The sequence below is a fragment of the Sinocyclocheilus anshuiensis genome, unplaced genomic scaffold (assembly GCF_001515605.1).
Source record: "Sinocyclocheilus anshuiensis isolate Anshui unplaced genomic scaffold, SAMN03320099.WGS_v1.1 scaffold1145, whole genome shotgun sequence".
In the NCBI taxonomy this organism is placed as follows: Eukaryota; Metazoa; Chordata; class Actinopteri; order Cypriniformes; family Cyprinidae; genus Sinocyclocheilus; species Sinocyclocheilus anshuiensis.
In genome coordinates, this window is record NW_015557118.1 from 385,210 (window position 1) to 399,248 (window position 14,039).

The window sequence follows — 14,039 nt, forward strand, 5'->3', positions numbered from 1 at the left end:
CCTTCTCTCTCTCTCTCTCCCCCTCTCTCTCTCTCTCTCTCTCTCTCTCAAGCACAAAAAAGGGATTTTGATGGAGATTTATGATTTTTCCACACGCTTTCCTCTACCGAAGCAGCGATAGGTGAAACGAGGCCTATTCAAAATAAACTCGAAACCAGTGTTTTTTAAATGTTGTTTGTTCATAAAAATATTATAAACATAAAATATTTTAATTTGTAAAAGTAACATAAGTAGCACATCTTTATGATCGGATTTTTTTTTACAACATTGAATTATTGAACAGTTACAAATTTTATGTATTTTAATATTAACTAGTAAAACTGCACATTCTGAACAATTATAGTTTTAAGCAGTGTACTGGTAGTTAGTTAGTGTGCTACACAAAAGTCTGTAAAAATAGGACACAATGTAATGTTTACCCTTACCAAAAAGTAGTATACTTCAAGTGTATTTTAGTATTTTTATCATTTGAGTCACTTTACAAAAGTTGCTAAAAGTTGGCAAAAACTTTTTTAAAAATAGCTAAATTTGTTGCTAGGTGCTTTTTGAAAAAAAAGTTGCTAGGGTAGTCTGAAAAGTTGCTAAATCTAGCAACAAAATTGCTAAATTGGCAACACTGCTCGAAACACATACGCTGGCGACACCTGTTGGTCAAAATTGTGTAAATGTAACGAAAGCTCGGTCCAAATCTGCATGAAGACAACTTTTAAAACCCAATTGCAATATTTGAGGCGATGAATGTTACGGTTAGCCATTATTATGTTTTTGTTTTTAAATTTATTTTGTCAGCATAGACTAGATACTTTTCAATCGAGAATCTTAGTAAAGGCATCTACCAGCAGTGACTGACCCCTGGGTTAAAGCAGGTGAAGATGGTACGCTGGCTCATGTCATAGCACTGCAGAGAAGAGACATTAATTTCTTTACTATTATCTGTCACATAATGAAACAGGTGTTAGTTATGAATTGTGCTATTATGCAACTTTTGTGTTAATGTTTCCACACTATTTTTATTAACTAATTAATTTATTAAATTTAAATTAATTTATTGACATTACTTTTTCAGGTCTAGAATTCAGAAGTGCTAATATGTTGAGATGCCAGTTAGATATCTGAGAATATGAGCAGTTCAGCAGTTTAACTCACATTGATTAACATGTGACAGATTGTTCACCTACTGAAGAAAATGGCACAACTGAAACACTAGTTGCGAGAATTTACTGAATGAACCCAAATGAAGGAATTACAGCACATCTTTGAGTGTGTCCTTAGATGTGGGCTCAGCCAAGCCAAGCAGCTTCAACAGGGTGAAATAGGAGAAAATCCAGGGCAGAGAGATATCCTGTGTCTGCTCCAGCCCTTCAGCCTCCACAAAAAGACCCCTGTGAAACTTTAAGTGCTGCTCCAGTGCTGCCCTCTGCCTGTCATAGAGAGAAATACACTAGACTTCACAAAAGGGTTCCTGCACAGTTAAAAATACCTGTATTATGTTTCAGTGTTAAAATTGTAAAACTTCCAAACTGTGTTAGCCTACAGTAAATCACCTTTACCCTAAATCACTATGGTAATCCTAGATTACTTACTTTCATCATTACTTTGCTTTGGTTTTATGCTACAACCGCTAGATAGCCAAAAGTTACATAGTGTAGCTGTAATGTTCTCACATGTAGGAACCCTATGAACGAGAGCTGAGATGTGTGCTGCAGCTGTGACATACCTGGCAAACAGTTCAGCCTGCAGCCTGGCCTCTTCTTCAGCGTGCATCGCTGCTTCCTCCTCCTCTCCTCCTCTCCTCCTCCTGCTCCTGCTGTCTGCGCAGGTACTCCAGTCTCTCAGCCTCCTCCATCTCTGACAGCTTCCTGAGCTCCTCCTCCTTCCTAGCTTCCTCTTCCATACGCTGACGTTCCAGTTGGGCTGAAAATGAGGACAGTCATTCATTAATTTGTTCACTTATTATTTAGGATATTTACATTTTAATGTTGCAGGATGTATACTGATCTGTGTGGTCCACTTAGGACGGTGATGCAATGCTGCATAGACTGTTGGGTAATAGTCTGCGGGCTTGGCATCAAAGCCTCACACTGGCCATAAAGCCTTTATGAGCACCCTCTTAAATCATAAAATGACCAGTTGGACTGCCTTCGGTTTTACTGATTTCATGGACACGTGCAAGTGAAGGACACAAGACTGCAAGTCTGTCAAGTGTGCCATTTGGGACCGTACTGTGGTCAGTATCGCTATTATCAAGGCTGAAATCCAGACCATGGCCACATTACAGCACAAATGTTTGAAACAGTTGCTGTGTATTAAATCAGCAGTAGTGGGTAAACTTGTGCAGATAGTAAGATATCTGCTCTGTTTCCAAAACCTAGTAAGGCGCATACATACGCAGCAGGGCTCATATCTTTGAAGGCATCTGTCTATGTAGGGAGTAGGCAGTTTGCTAGGGTTTGGAACATAGTCATTATCTTGCTTCAGATCCTGTAGTATGTTCTTCTCACGGTAGTCATACAAAAGCAGAATTCAGTCCAAGAGATATCAAGACTGTCATGTCATAAGGGCCTCGACCAATCAGAAACCATGACTGCACAGGTATTTACCAGCCTGTCGTTTTTCCTCTTCCTGTCTTTCTCTCTGGAGCCTTTCCAGCAGCCTTCTCTTCTCCTCTTGTCGTCTTCTTTCTCTGTCCTTCTCTGCCCGCTCTCTCCTCTGTCTCTCCATCTCTTCCTCCTGTCTTCTTTGTCTCTCATCTTCTTCTCTAATCTTCCGTAACCTGCATATGTGACAGTGATAGTTTCTTGCCAATGTCTACAGGATATAGTGTATTTCGTTACAGTATTTGTTTCCAAAGAGCAGTGACACGTTGTACCTCGCTTCCTCTGCTTTCCTCCTCTGTTCTTCTTCCAGTTCCAGCCTCATCCTCTCTTCTGTCGCCTCTTTTTCTTGCTGTCTCTTCTTTTCCTCCTCTCTCTCCCTCCGTTTCTTCTCCACCTCCAGACGACGGCGCTCGGCCCTTTCAGCCAGCGCTGCAGCTTTTTTGTCTGTTTGGTTAGTTGGAACCTTGTTGCTTTTAACCTAATAGTAAAATCAATTTAACATATATGGTATGACAGTAACATGACAGGTGATTGTTTTACCAATCTTTATCATTACTTAAGCACATGTGAACAAGACAAATTAACAGCGGGACATGACTTGATAGTCCTTAATACAGGGACTTGATAGTCCAACTGCTTAAATATTTCTATGGATAATATGTATATTTTACCAATTAGTTATTTACCTTAAAGTATATGGTTTATATATAGGCTATGTAATCAACATCAACACATTTAAATCAAAAGTTATATATCTGTTGTTTTTTATACGATTATGTCATTCGCAATGTTTCAAGGGATTGTTTTTTTCCCTTGTTAAAGCCGGAAAGTACAAAAAGTAAAAGTCTTTTTGTCTGATTTTCACATTTTTGTATTGTTGTGATCCAGCTCATAGCTGGTTGGTTTGGTTTATAGCTTATAATTTTTAAATGAAGACTTTAAAAAAAAAAAAAAAAAAAAAAATCCATATGGGAAAAAAGTTTTGGCAAACCAAGGCTGCTGAAAAAGTGAGCTGACACTGAGTAACTTGCTGTCTAAACAAAACATTTCCTTATTTCTAAAGACATAATTTCTACTATGTCTACATTTGCTACATAAATGAAAATAGTTGCAAACAAAGTAAAAGAAAAATCATCAGCTGCACCTCTGTGCAACAAACATTAGTGGTGTTTTGTTCCTGGATGAGTCAGTGTTATTGAATGAATCGGTTTAGTGAACAATTCAAATACTCACTTATTTAGTTCCAGAATGAATCAGTATGCTTAAACAAATCTTTGAATGAATGGTTTGTTGACTTATTTATAGACAGTCACTTCTGACATAACAATGACATGGTAAAATCCTCACCACTAATCCACTGACAGTCGGACTGATTCAAGCATATAGTATGTGTATTCAAATGAATAGCTAGCTGTTAAATGAGAAATACTCACATCATTGCCTGGCTCAGATGTAGTGGGGTCTGAGGCAGAAGGGAGTGCTGACTGAGGAGGCAGGTGGGCTGGGCTGCACGGGCCGCAGTGGGACATCGTCCCCATCGAGCTGGTTCTGATGGAGCTCTGTGAGAGTCTGCGAATGCTGGCATCTGAACGAGCTGTAATGAGTGAGCGCTGCGATCTGTATAAGTGCTGTAAACTGATCTGGGAGAGATTTTGTGTGCTTCATGTGTGTCTGTACTCTCTGAGTCTGTATCAGCATCCATGTCATCGTCAGAGTCAATATAGGTGTGTTCTGGCGTGTTCTCTGTGTTTTCTAGTCGTGAGTCGTCACCTCTCTCTTAAGGGTCATCAGTCTCTCAGGCTCATCCACTGGATTTGCCATCCATTCAGCGTCCTGTGGCCGAGGTTTTCCCAAAACAGATGCATTGAAATGTGATTTTCTTTCACATGCTCTTAATTTTTTTTCTGTTTAAGAAAAAATAAGTTTTGTTTTAGAATCAAATGAGTCGCCTACTGCCTACATAGGCAACTTTCTTCTAAAGAAGTATCATAAGGAAGAAGTACAGTGCAATACTCTAATAAAGAAAAATAAACACTGCTGTTCAAAAATACAGGGTCGGTAAGATTTTTAAAATGTTTTTAAAAGAAGTCTTTTTATTTTCATTTATTTGATCAAAAATAGAGCAAAAATTTGTTACATTGTGAAATATTATTACAATTTAAAATTACAGTTTTCTATTTGAATATTTTTTACAATATAATTTATTCCTGTCATGGCAAAACTGCATTTTCAGCATCATTACTCCAGTCTTCAGTGCCACATGATCCTTCAGAAATCATTCTAATATGCTGCTTTTGTGCTAAAAAAAACAACATTTATTATTATTATCAATGTTGAAAACAGTTGTGCTTATTAATATTTTTGTGTGAACATTTTTTCAGGATTCTTCGAAATAGAATAGAAAGTTAAAAATTGGAAATATTATTATTTTTATAATATTATACATTTCTTTGCTGTCACTTTTGATCTATTTAATGCTTCCTTGCTGAATAAAAGTATTAATTTCTTCAAAATAAATAAATAAATAATAAACTAAAGATAAAACATCAAACTCACCCCAAACTTTTGAACAGTAGTTTACTTAGAATTTTTTAATTAGTTTAAAAAAGGTTTTAAATTATTTTAAACAATTGTTTTGACACTTTTACTGTAAGTGTTGAATCATATTAATGTTTTATGATAGAAATTTAAACTATTCACTATGCCTTTAAATCTTAACATAAACGTACCTACAACAAATGCTGGTTGACCCTTTTTCTTTTTCTTTTTAACTTTGTTGAATTCTGGGCTTTTATAGGCTCTTCCTTTTTTTCTTTTTTCTGTTTTTCTTCTGCAGATTGAGAGCATATTATGACGAATATAAGGCATATTTAATCAATAAGAGCATATGAACTAGTATGTAACACACTTTCTTCGAAGTAGAAGTGGGATCCTCAGGGACACTGGCATTCTGGGTCTCAATGTCTTCATGAATTTGAACACTCTTCCCTTTTGTTTTGCCTGTTTGCTTACTAGACTTTTTATTTTTCTTCACTTTCTCCACCAGCATGTGTTCTGCGTCTTCTCTTCCACCTGCGTTTTCCGAATGACCTTTCCTGTCAAAACTAACAACAACGGATATCATATATATTAATGGGAATCATTTAGAGGAGAGTGTCGGAAGTTCAGAAGTTAAGATATAGCCCAGACGGAGTGAGAGAGATTTACTGATAAGAGCTCAGATGTGAAGCGATACCCTAATCTCCTCTCAGCTTTCTCACCGCTCACAGGGCCTGAGAAGGGTTCGGGCTGAAATCTGAGCTACAATCAAAGTGCGCCGGAGACTGGGACGGATGGAGTGACGAGAGAGGAATGCAAACAATGATTAGACAGGATATTAATGAGTCCCAAAAACCTTGGAGCCAAGCTGTTTGACCTCTGTCTGACCTGTGACCTGAAGTCGCAACCTGCTTTGTGTACACCAAAACACAACGGGAACGCAAGCAGGCTGATGAGTGAAGAGGTAAGAACTGATGAAGTGGCCAAAAGCGAGAGGGAGGAGTTTGGGGAAATTAAAAGGATGGATTTACCAGCCAGAAATTACAAAGAGCACTGGGACATATTTATTATTAAAAACCCTCCAACCCTTTCTGATAAACTATAATTATAAACTATAACTGCTAGTTAACTAAAGCAGTATTTTGTTACCAGTTTCACTCTGACCGGGTCACAATTTAGCACAATAACATAAACATTTGCAACATAACGCAATCCCTTATTCATAATTTATTTGGATAGAGGGGTTACATATGTACACTGGGAACAATTATTGTCATTTAGCTTTTCGAATTCAAATACACAAGCGTGTCAATCATACTTAACAGTCCTGCGCATCTGTACTGATTTTATAAACACAAACACAAGAGCTCGATATTACATGTGACTGAGACTCACTCTGCCTCCGTTGGTAATCCTGTCTGGATTTCTGCCTGTCCTTCAGGAGACAAAGACTCCGGTGAATGTGCTCTGGGAGTGAAATGTGTTGATTTAGGGCTGATAGCAGGCGCAGCACCTTTGGACTTCCTTGACCCCCGTGTCACCTTTGTTTCCGGCTGTAAAGTTGTTGTCTTTACTTTTCGGTTTCTTTGCACCCTAGTGGCCTCCTCTCCTGTGAATCACAACTATTTATAGTTTAGGTAAAACTTTTGAGGGTTGTTCTTGCTCCATCTTTTTGCATCTACTCTGAATGTTCAGTTATTGAAGACATTCAACACCATCTTTGACTTAAATGGAAGAATCTAGGGCAGAGCTTAGATACCAGATCAGCAGCATTACTCTTTATGTTGCTGTGCTGAGCTGTAACTCAGGTTACCGGTTTTGTTGAGCTGGTGAGCCGTGGAGCTGCTCATTTCCTCTAATCTCTCCTCAGGTAAATAGACCTTGAAAGAGACGGGATAAGACTCTGTAAAATTAAGCCAGGCATTAATGGATAACTCATAATGGCATGCTACATATTATACCAGTGAAGGAATTACCTGTTCATCCTGAATTATTTCACTGTCAGAGTTGAAACAGTCCTCCTTCCTCTTGGCTTTAGTCTGGTTTGCATGGGATCTCACCTTAAATGTCTACAGAAAACGGCATCACTCCTACAATACCATTCAAATGTTTGGGGTTATGTATGTATTTATTTATTTTGAAGTAAAAAAAAAAGAATACTTTATTGCACAAGGACACATTAAATTGATCAAAAGTGACAGTAAAATATTTATAATATTACAAAAGGCACCTATTTTAAATAAATGCTGTTCATCAGAGAATCCTGTAAAAATGTGTCAGTCTCCACAGAAATATTAAGCATCACAACTGATTTCAAAATTCTATATATGTATATATATTTATATATATACTGTATTTTTAATGTTTTTCTTGAGCACCACATTATCATTAGAATGATTTCTGAAGGATCTTGTGACACTGAAGAGTAAAGTAATGGCTGCTGAAAATTCTTGCTTTTTCATCATAGGAATAAATTACATTTTAAAATACTGTATATCAAAATTGAAAAGTTATTTTAAATTATAATAATATTTCACAACATTACTGATTTTACTTTTTTTTTGATCAAACAAATACAGCATTGATGAGCAGAAGAGACTTCTTTCGCGTGTTGAATGGTAGCAAGATAGATTATTAGGCTGCATATGTTATTACGATGTGAAGATAATCAGTTTTATAATAGTGTGCACACAGTGTAAAAGAGGAAAATTCACCTGTGCCTCACGGATTATTTCACCCTCAGCTCCTAAACAATCATCCTTCCTCTTGGCATTAGTCTGCTTTGCACTTGATCTGACCTTAAACACCTAGAGAAAATCCACCTAGAGAACCCAGCATCTCACATATTTTATTGTGACTTCCTCCTGAATCTGTAGCTCTTAGGTCAGCTGCTCTGAAGATGGTTTAGGCTTCACAGATTGTTAAGACTTTCTGGCTATAGAGGTTGAACGTGACCAATCTCATAATAATGTACTTAATGGCATACGGTTAAAAGAGGAAGACTCGCCTCTTCCTCCTGGATGATCTCACTGTCAGCACCTAAACAGTCATCCTTCTTGGCTTTAGTTCTCTTTGCATGTGATCTGACCTTATATTCCTACAGAAAACAGCACCTCATATATTTTAAGTCTGTGATTTCCAACTGAATCTATTGCTCTTTGGTCAGCTGCTCTGAAGATGGTTTAGGCTTCACAGAATATTAAGACTTCTTATAATAGCCAATCTTATAATAGCGTACTAAACTGCATGCAGGTAAAAGAGGAAGACTCACCTGTTCCTCCTGGATTATTTCATTGTCAGCGCCTAAACAATTTTCCTTCCTCTTGGATTTAGTCTGCTTTACACATGATTTCACCTTTATCGCCTACAAAAAACAGCATCTCTCATATTTCCCTGTTGAACTGTTACTTGGTTATAACAAATCTCATAATAGTGTGCTGCTAAAAGAGAAAGACTCACCCTTTCTTTCTGAATAATCTGACAGTCAGAGCCTAAATCGTCCTCTTCATCCGCTGCATTATTCTGTTGTATGTGAGCTTTCCTAGATACCTACAGGAAAGATTCACACACATATGATATATGATCGATAGATCCTGTGTCCCATTTGTTATTGCCATGACTTACTGATTTACTTACGCAGAGGAAAATTTAAAAGAAAGAAAGTCATACAGGTTTGGAAGAACATGACGATATTAAATTAAACTCACCTGTGCATTATAAATGGGTTTAATGTCAGAGTCTAAACAATTTTCCTCCTCCTCCTCCTCTTCCTCCTCCTCCTCTGCATTAGTTTCTTCATGAGAGTTGACCTTAAACACCTACAGAAAGCAGCATCTGATTTTTCACCAAAAATTATCCTAAAATTTCCCAGAGGTCAACATCAATCTGATGTTATCATGTTCAAGCTCACCTGCCTCTTCCAAACTGTTTTATTGTAGGAACCTAATGGATGCTGCCTCTTCTTAGTGTTAATTGTCTCTGCAGTTTTATTGACCCTAAACACCTACAGAAAATAGCACCAGACAAATGTTTAGTGATTTTCACAAAATCAATTATTCTGTAGAATTCCTAAACATTTTCAGGCTCATAGATCATCAGTGTTTCTGGAAAAGAAAAAAAAAACCTAAAATGAAAATGTCTGATTAGTTTGCTGTGCAAAGTTCTTGTGTTTTTGCCATTGCTCTGCACAATGTTAAGGATCACAGGGACGGAAAACTTCTCTAGTGCCAAAAAAGCACTTAGCGGTGTCCTTGAAGACAAAATCAATGTAACAACAGATTGCACCTTATGTTGCTTGATTAATAACAACTACTGATAAACACATGCTGTGCTCCACACAGAAGTATAAAAATAATATTAATTGAGAGCACAAGCATGCTGACTTTGTCTGCATAATGGAAATATCATTAATTTGGAAACAGAACTGGCTTTGATTAAAGGGGAAATATCTGACTTTGCTATATTGTGGTGGGTGCACTGAATTTTAGTTCGTAGTTAATCCCTTCTCTCTCACTGTGAAATATTTCATACTAGATAATAAAAGTGTCTCTCACACTCAGCACCTATAGCAAATGGAAAGGTTTGTGTGAGGACATACCTCATGACTAGAGTCAAGCTGTTCAGTGTTTGAAGTAGTTTCTTCAGTATTACTTGTGGTGTCTTCCTCTGCGAACAGACATAACACGTTCTGCATGAGTCTGCATGACTTTTAAAGGAGATAAATGCATTCAAATATAAACTATTGTTCAAACTTTTTTTTTTTTATTCTGCAAGGGCACATTAATGAAAAGTAACAGTAAAGATTTATCGCAAAAATGTTAAGCAGCACAAATATTTTCAACATTCTTGAGCACCAAATCAGCATTTTATAATGATTTCTAAAGGATCATGTGACACTGAAGGCTGAGTAATAACTGCTGACAAATCAGCTTTGCATCACTGAAAAAAATACATTTTAAAAATATATTAATATAGAAAGTAGTTCATAAATGCATTCAAATATAAACTATTGTTCAAACTTTTTTTTTTTTTTATTCTGCAAGGGCACATTAATGAAAAGTAACAGTAAAGATTTATCGCAAAAATGTTAAGCAGCACAAATATTTTCAACATTCTTGAGCACCAAATCAGCATTTTATAATGATTTCTAAAGGATCATGTGACACTGAAGGCTGAGTAATAACTGCTGACAAATCAGCTTTGCATCACTGAAAAAAATACATTTTAAAAATATATTAATATAGAAAGTAGTTCATTTAAATTGAAATAAATCTCTTACTGTTTTACTGTATTATTGATTAAATACATGCAGCATTGGTGAGCATAAGAGACTTCTTTCAAAAACAATAAGACAGATGAAAAATTATTGGACAGTTTGACTTGTTGACAAAGAAACTACATATTTTAGCGGTAGTGCTAGTAAAGAGTAAACAGTGCACATTAGGTGTTTAACTGACCCTTTATCTGTATTTTGTTCTGTGTTAGTTTGGTCCAAATAAAACAGTTAATCAAAGTATTCATCAAGTGTACACAAAATGCCTACAAACTAAATTGTACCATCAACATTCACAATCACAGCTTATTATGATCAATACCAATTTGCTTCTTCCATACATCTTTATTTTGACACACAACTTGCCAAGTCAGTGCTGGTAAATCTCCCACTTGTAACTACGACTTCATGGTGGCGCTCAGCTTGTAAATACAATCATTCTGACATGACATAAACACACTGGGTTGTCATAAGGCTGAAGTGTAGTATGCTTGCGTCGCCTCTAATCAGGTGGACGAACCTTGTGGAAAAGTGCTGCATTCCACCAGGGGGCACAAGAAACTTAGGCCTGTCCCAAGCATGATCGCTCACAAAAACCTCAATGGCACATGACAGCAGTTCAGCTTGCCATGCTAAATTTATTCATAATAGTATGTTTATATGTCTAGTCATTTCTCAGTCAAATCTGGTATATCCTTTTGCCTGAGAAAATAGTTCTGAAGTTACAGTGCGGTTTGATTTAGGTTGTAGAATAGCAACCGCAGCTTCTCAGTTTGCCACTTGTACAATGTATTTTACTGACACCGATATTTTCGCACACACTTTTGCATGCCAGATTTCTGTCTTCTGCATTAAACCATGAGACAGCGAACATGTTTAGTGTCCTGCTGTAGGATCGGCAGTGTTTTTCTTTGTCCCTCTCACAGTCTCCGCGCCCGGCCTGTAGTCTGGACACAGAGCGGCCAGTTATTTTGCACCAGCCAGCGATGGTTTATTTTTCAGCAAGTCTGTCTGCTTTAATGGGTTCCAGCGCTGCTTTGATGTCAATGAGGCAAAGAAACGGGTGTGTGGATGAGATGGACAGTATGAGGGAGCGAGTTTAACCGAGGGGGATGGAAAGAGCCTCACACATTCGCCTGTAAGGCGGTGTGAACGCAGCGGCGACCCCATCCTCAGGAGAGAGGGGCTGCATTTTGTTCCACATTCTTTCTGTGCGCTGTGAGTGAGACCTCTGCTCCGTCTCCACACCCCACTCACCTTCCACGCCTTCTGATCTCACACACCCATCCACTGCAATTATTCATCCTGCGTGACACAAATCCTGCCGAAAAGCAACAGGACTGCTCTTCCGCTTGCTTTCTCCTTCTGTCTTTTCTTGATTTCTGTCTCTGTCTCACTTCTTTCTCTGTTTATGTCAGAGCCCCTGCTGAACTTCTGTCTAAACAGGCAATGAAAATGGAATGTAGGTCACTAGATTGTTATTAACTGGACTTGTGCTTATATTTCATATATAAAATATAATATAAAACATCTTGTTAGTTACCTTATTATTAGTAGTAGTTAGACTGACCACACCTCTTCATTGTTAAATAACAGTTTAGAGATTGTCTACTAAACTGTTTGGATTAATGTATCTCATTATTTTGATCTCTCATTTTTTTGCACAAAAGAACTGGGGCTTCATGTATAAAGCTTTGTGTATAATATTTCATTCTAAAATTGCATGGATGCACAAAAGGCAGATGTGTAAATCTGTATGCATGCCAAAACCTGCACAGAATTAGCTATTTAGAAATCTTTGGCAAGTACAAGGCTTACAACGCCTCGTTTTACTATCCATACCCCCATTTGTATATCATTTACATATGCATATCTCTATCCATATTAAACTACCTTGTTTCACAATATCCTACAGGATACTAGAAAAATATTAGATATGGAGTGTAAGTACCATTTATGCCTTTACATTGCATTGCTAAAAATCATTCATTATCCCTTTAGAATAAAAACATCCAAATAGCCATAAAACACATACATTTGCCAAAATCGTATATAAAAGCCTTTTCAGAAAATGTTTTTAGGGAAGAATTATTCTCATCCATTCCATTTGGCAAAATATGTTTAAATGTTTTAAACAATCCAATTTTATGCAGTTCTGACAATAAAATAAACATATATTATAGGATGTTGAGATATGTTTACTCGCAATCAGATACTTGTTTTGCAGTGTAAATACAATTGTCTAATATCAGTGCATCACTCACTTATTAGGCTATATATTATATATATTTCAACTTTATGTAATTTGAAAGCTTGCACATATACACTGCACACATTTATAGTGCACATATTATAAGTTTTTTTTTTTTTTATAAATCCAGATAAGTGAGTGGAAACTTGCATGCGCACATTTCAATGCCAATTTTTGTAACCTTTATGCATCAGGCCTATGATGTTTTCAACCTGGCCTTATAGGCCATAATAATTTGAACAAGATGACAAAGTTATCGGGGTCAAGCTGAAAAATGTACTGTGCAAATTTAAAACTAACCATAATTGTAATAGGAAATAAACTATAAACTATTTATGTTATAATATGATCCAAGTTGTACAGTATCAGTTCATTACAAGTTGTCATGCCAGCGATTTTGATGTTTTGGAAAGTCATGCAATGTGAATGTCCATTAGAGGGCAGTGATATATAGTACATTTAAAGTATAGTACATATTTAATTAACAGTATTTTCAAAATGTTATTGCAGTAAAAGGCGATTCTGATTCTATAGATGCTCCTTTTTGAAAGAACAGAGTGTTTTTCCTTTGATATCAACCTCAATTCAAAATAAATAAATATTTCGACAAATGGGAATGAAAAAGCCCACTTAAATTTTTAGCTTCACAAAGAAGGGGAAATATTCCCGCCTCTTATTTTCACTGCTTCATTTCCTCCTTCTCTTCTGCTGGTGGAGGGGCAATCTGTAATGAACACCACCCGTCTCCAGCATTCCAGACACCCCAGAATGCTATGTGGCACCTCTGAACACTCCTTACTATTTTCAGTGACCAATTTGTTAGCACGTTGTCAATGTCCAGACAGACAAGCATAAAACATCCCAGAATAAGCCCAAGGACACACGTATTGGCATTTGGTTTTAAATTGCTGTCTGCAGCACTAACGTCTGTTAATGGATGAATGATCGGCTGTAACACACGTCTGGCTGTTTCTAAAACTCACATAAATCAATAGGGGAACTTGTTATGAATTTAAAAAACAAAATAGTACTCTCAAGGTACCGTAGTACAGTGATAGTATCAGAAGGTTATGCTGTGGTGCTTTGATATATATCATGGTACGTGGATGTAGCCCCTCAGATGATAGCCATTTGCTCAAAGAGTCTTTATTTAGAAAGTGTCTGTTTCAGAAGGGGCCTGGATTGGAGGAAAGGGGCGAATGAAGAGAGCACTTGCATGGCAAGCCGATGGAGGAGGGGGTTTGGTGGGGGTTGAGTTTCTGACCAGTGACAGGATATAGGAAACAGAGCTGCTCTAGAGGTCGGCTTGAGAAAACACAGCCTCTGTCAGTCACACAGACTCCTGTGCCGGGATTAGGCCTCAGTCTGGGGGGGGGGGGGT

The 14,039-nt window shown here is 37.2% G+C and overlaps 1 protein-coding gene across 1 annotated transcript in view; it reads right to left on the bottom strand.

Moving 5' to 3' along the window:
* Positions 1–1,185: 1,185 nt before the first annotated feature.
* The window catches only part of kiaa2012 (KIAA2012 ortholog), a 28,892-nt gene continuing 16,038 nt past the window's right edge, over positions 1,186–14,039 (bottom strand). The window contains 20 exon segments of the mRNA XM_016472801.1: positions 1,186–1,421; positions 1,718–1,780; positions 1,782–1,914; positions 2,601–2,773; positions 2,870–3,075; positions 4,031–4,222; positions 4,225–4,361; positions 4,364–4,450; positions 5,330–5,427; positions 5,504–5,692; positions 6,531–6,744; positions 6,949–7,015; positions 7,112–7,204; positions 7,850–7,942; positions 8,143–8,232; positions 8,407–8,499; positions 8,595–8,684; positions 8,843–8,953; positions 9,046–9,138; positions 9,733–9,800. Coding sequence (XP_016328287.1) covers positions 1,244–1,421; positions 1,718–1,780; positions 1,782–1,914; positions 2,601–2,773; positions 2,870–3,075; positions 4,031–4,222; positions 4,225–4,361; positions 4,364–4,450; positions 5,330–5,427; positions 5,504–5,692; positions 6,531–6,744; positions 6,949–7,015; positions 7,112–7,204; positions 7,850–7,942; positions 8,143–8,232; positions 8,407–8,499; positions 8,595–8,684; positions 8,843–8,953; positions 9,046–9,138; positions 9,733–9,800 — 2,468 coding nt within the window. The 3' untranslated portion in view covers positions 1,186–1,243.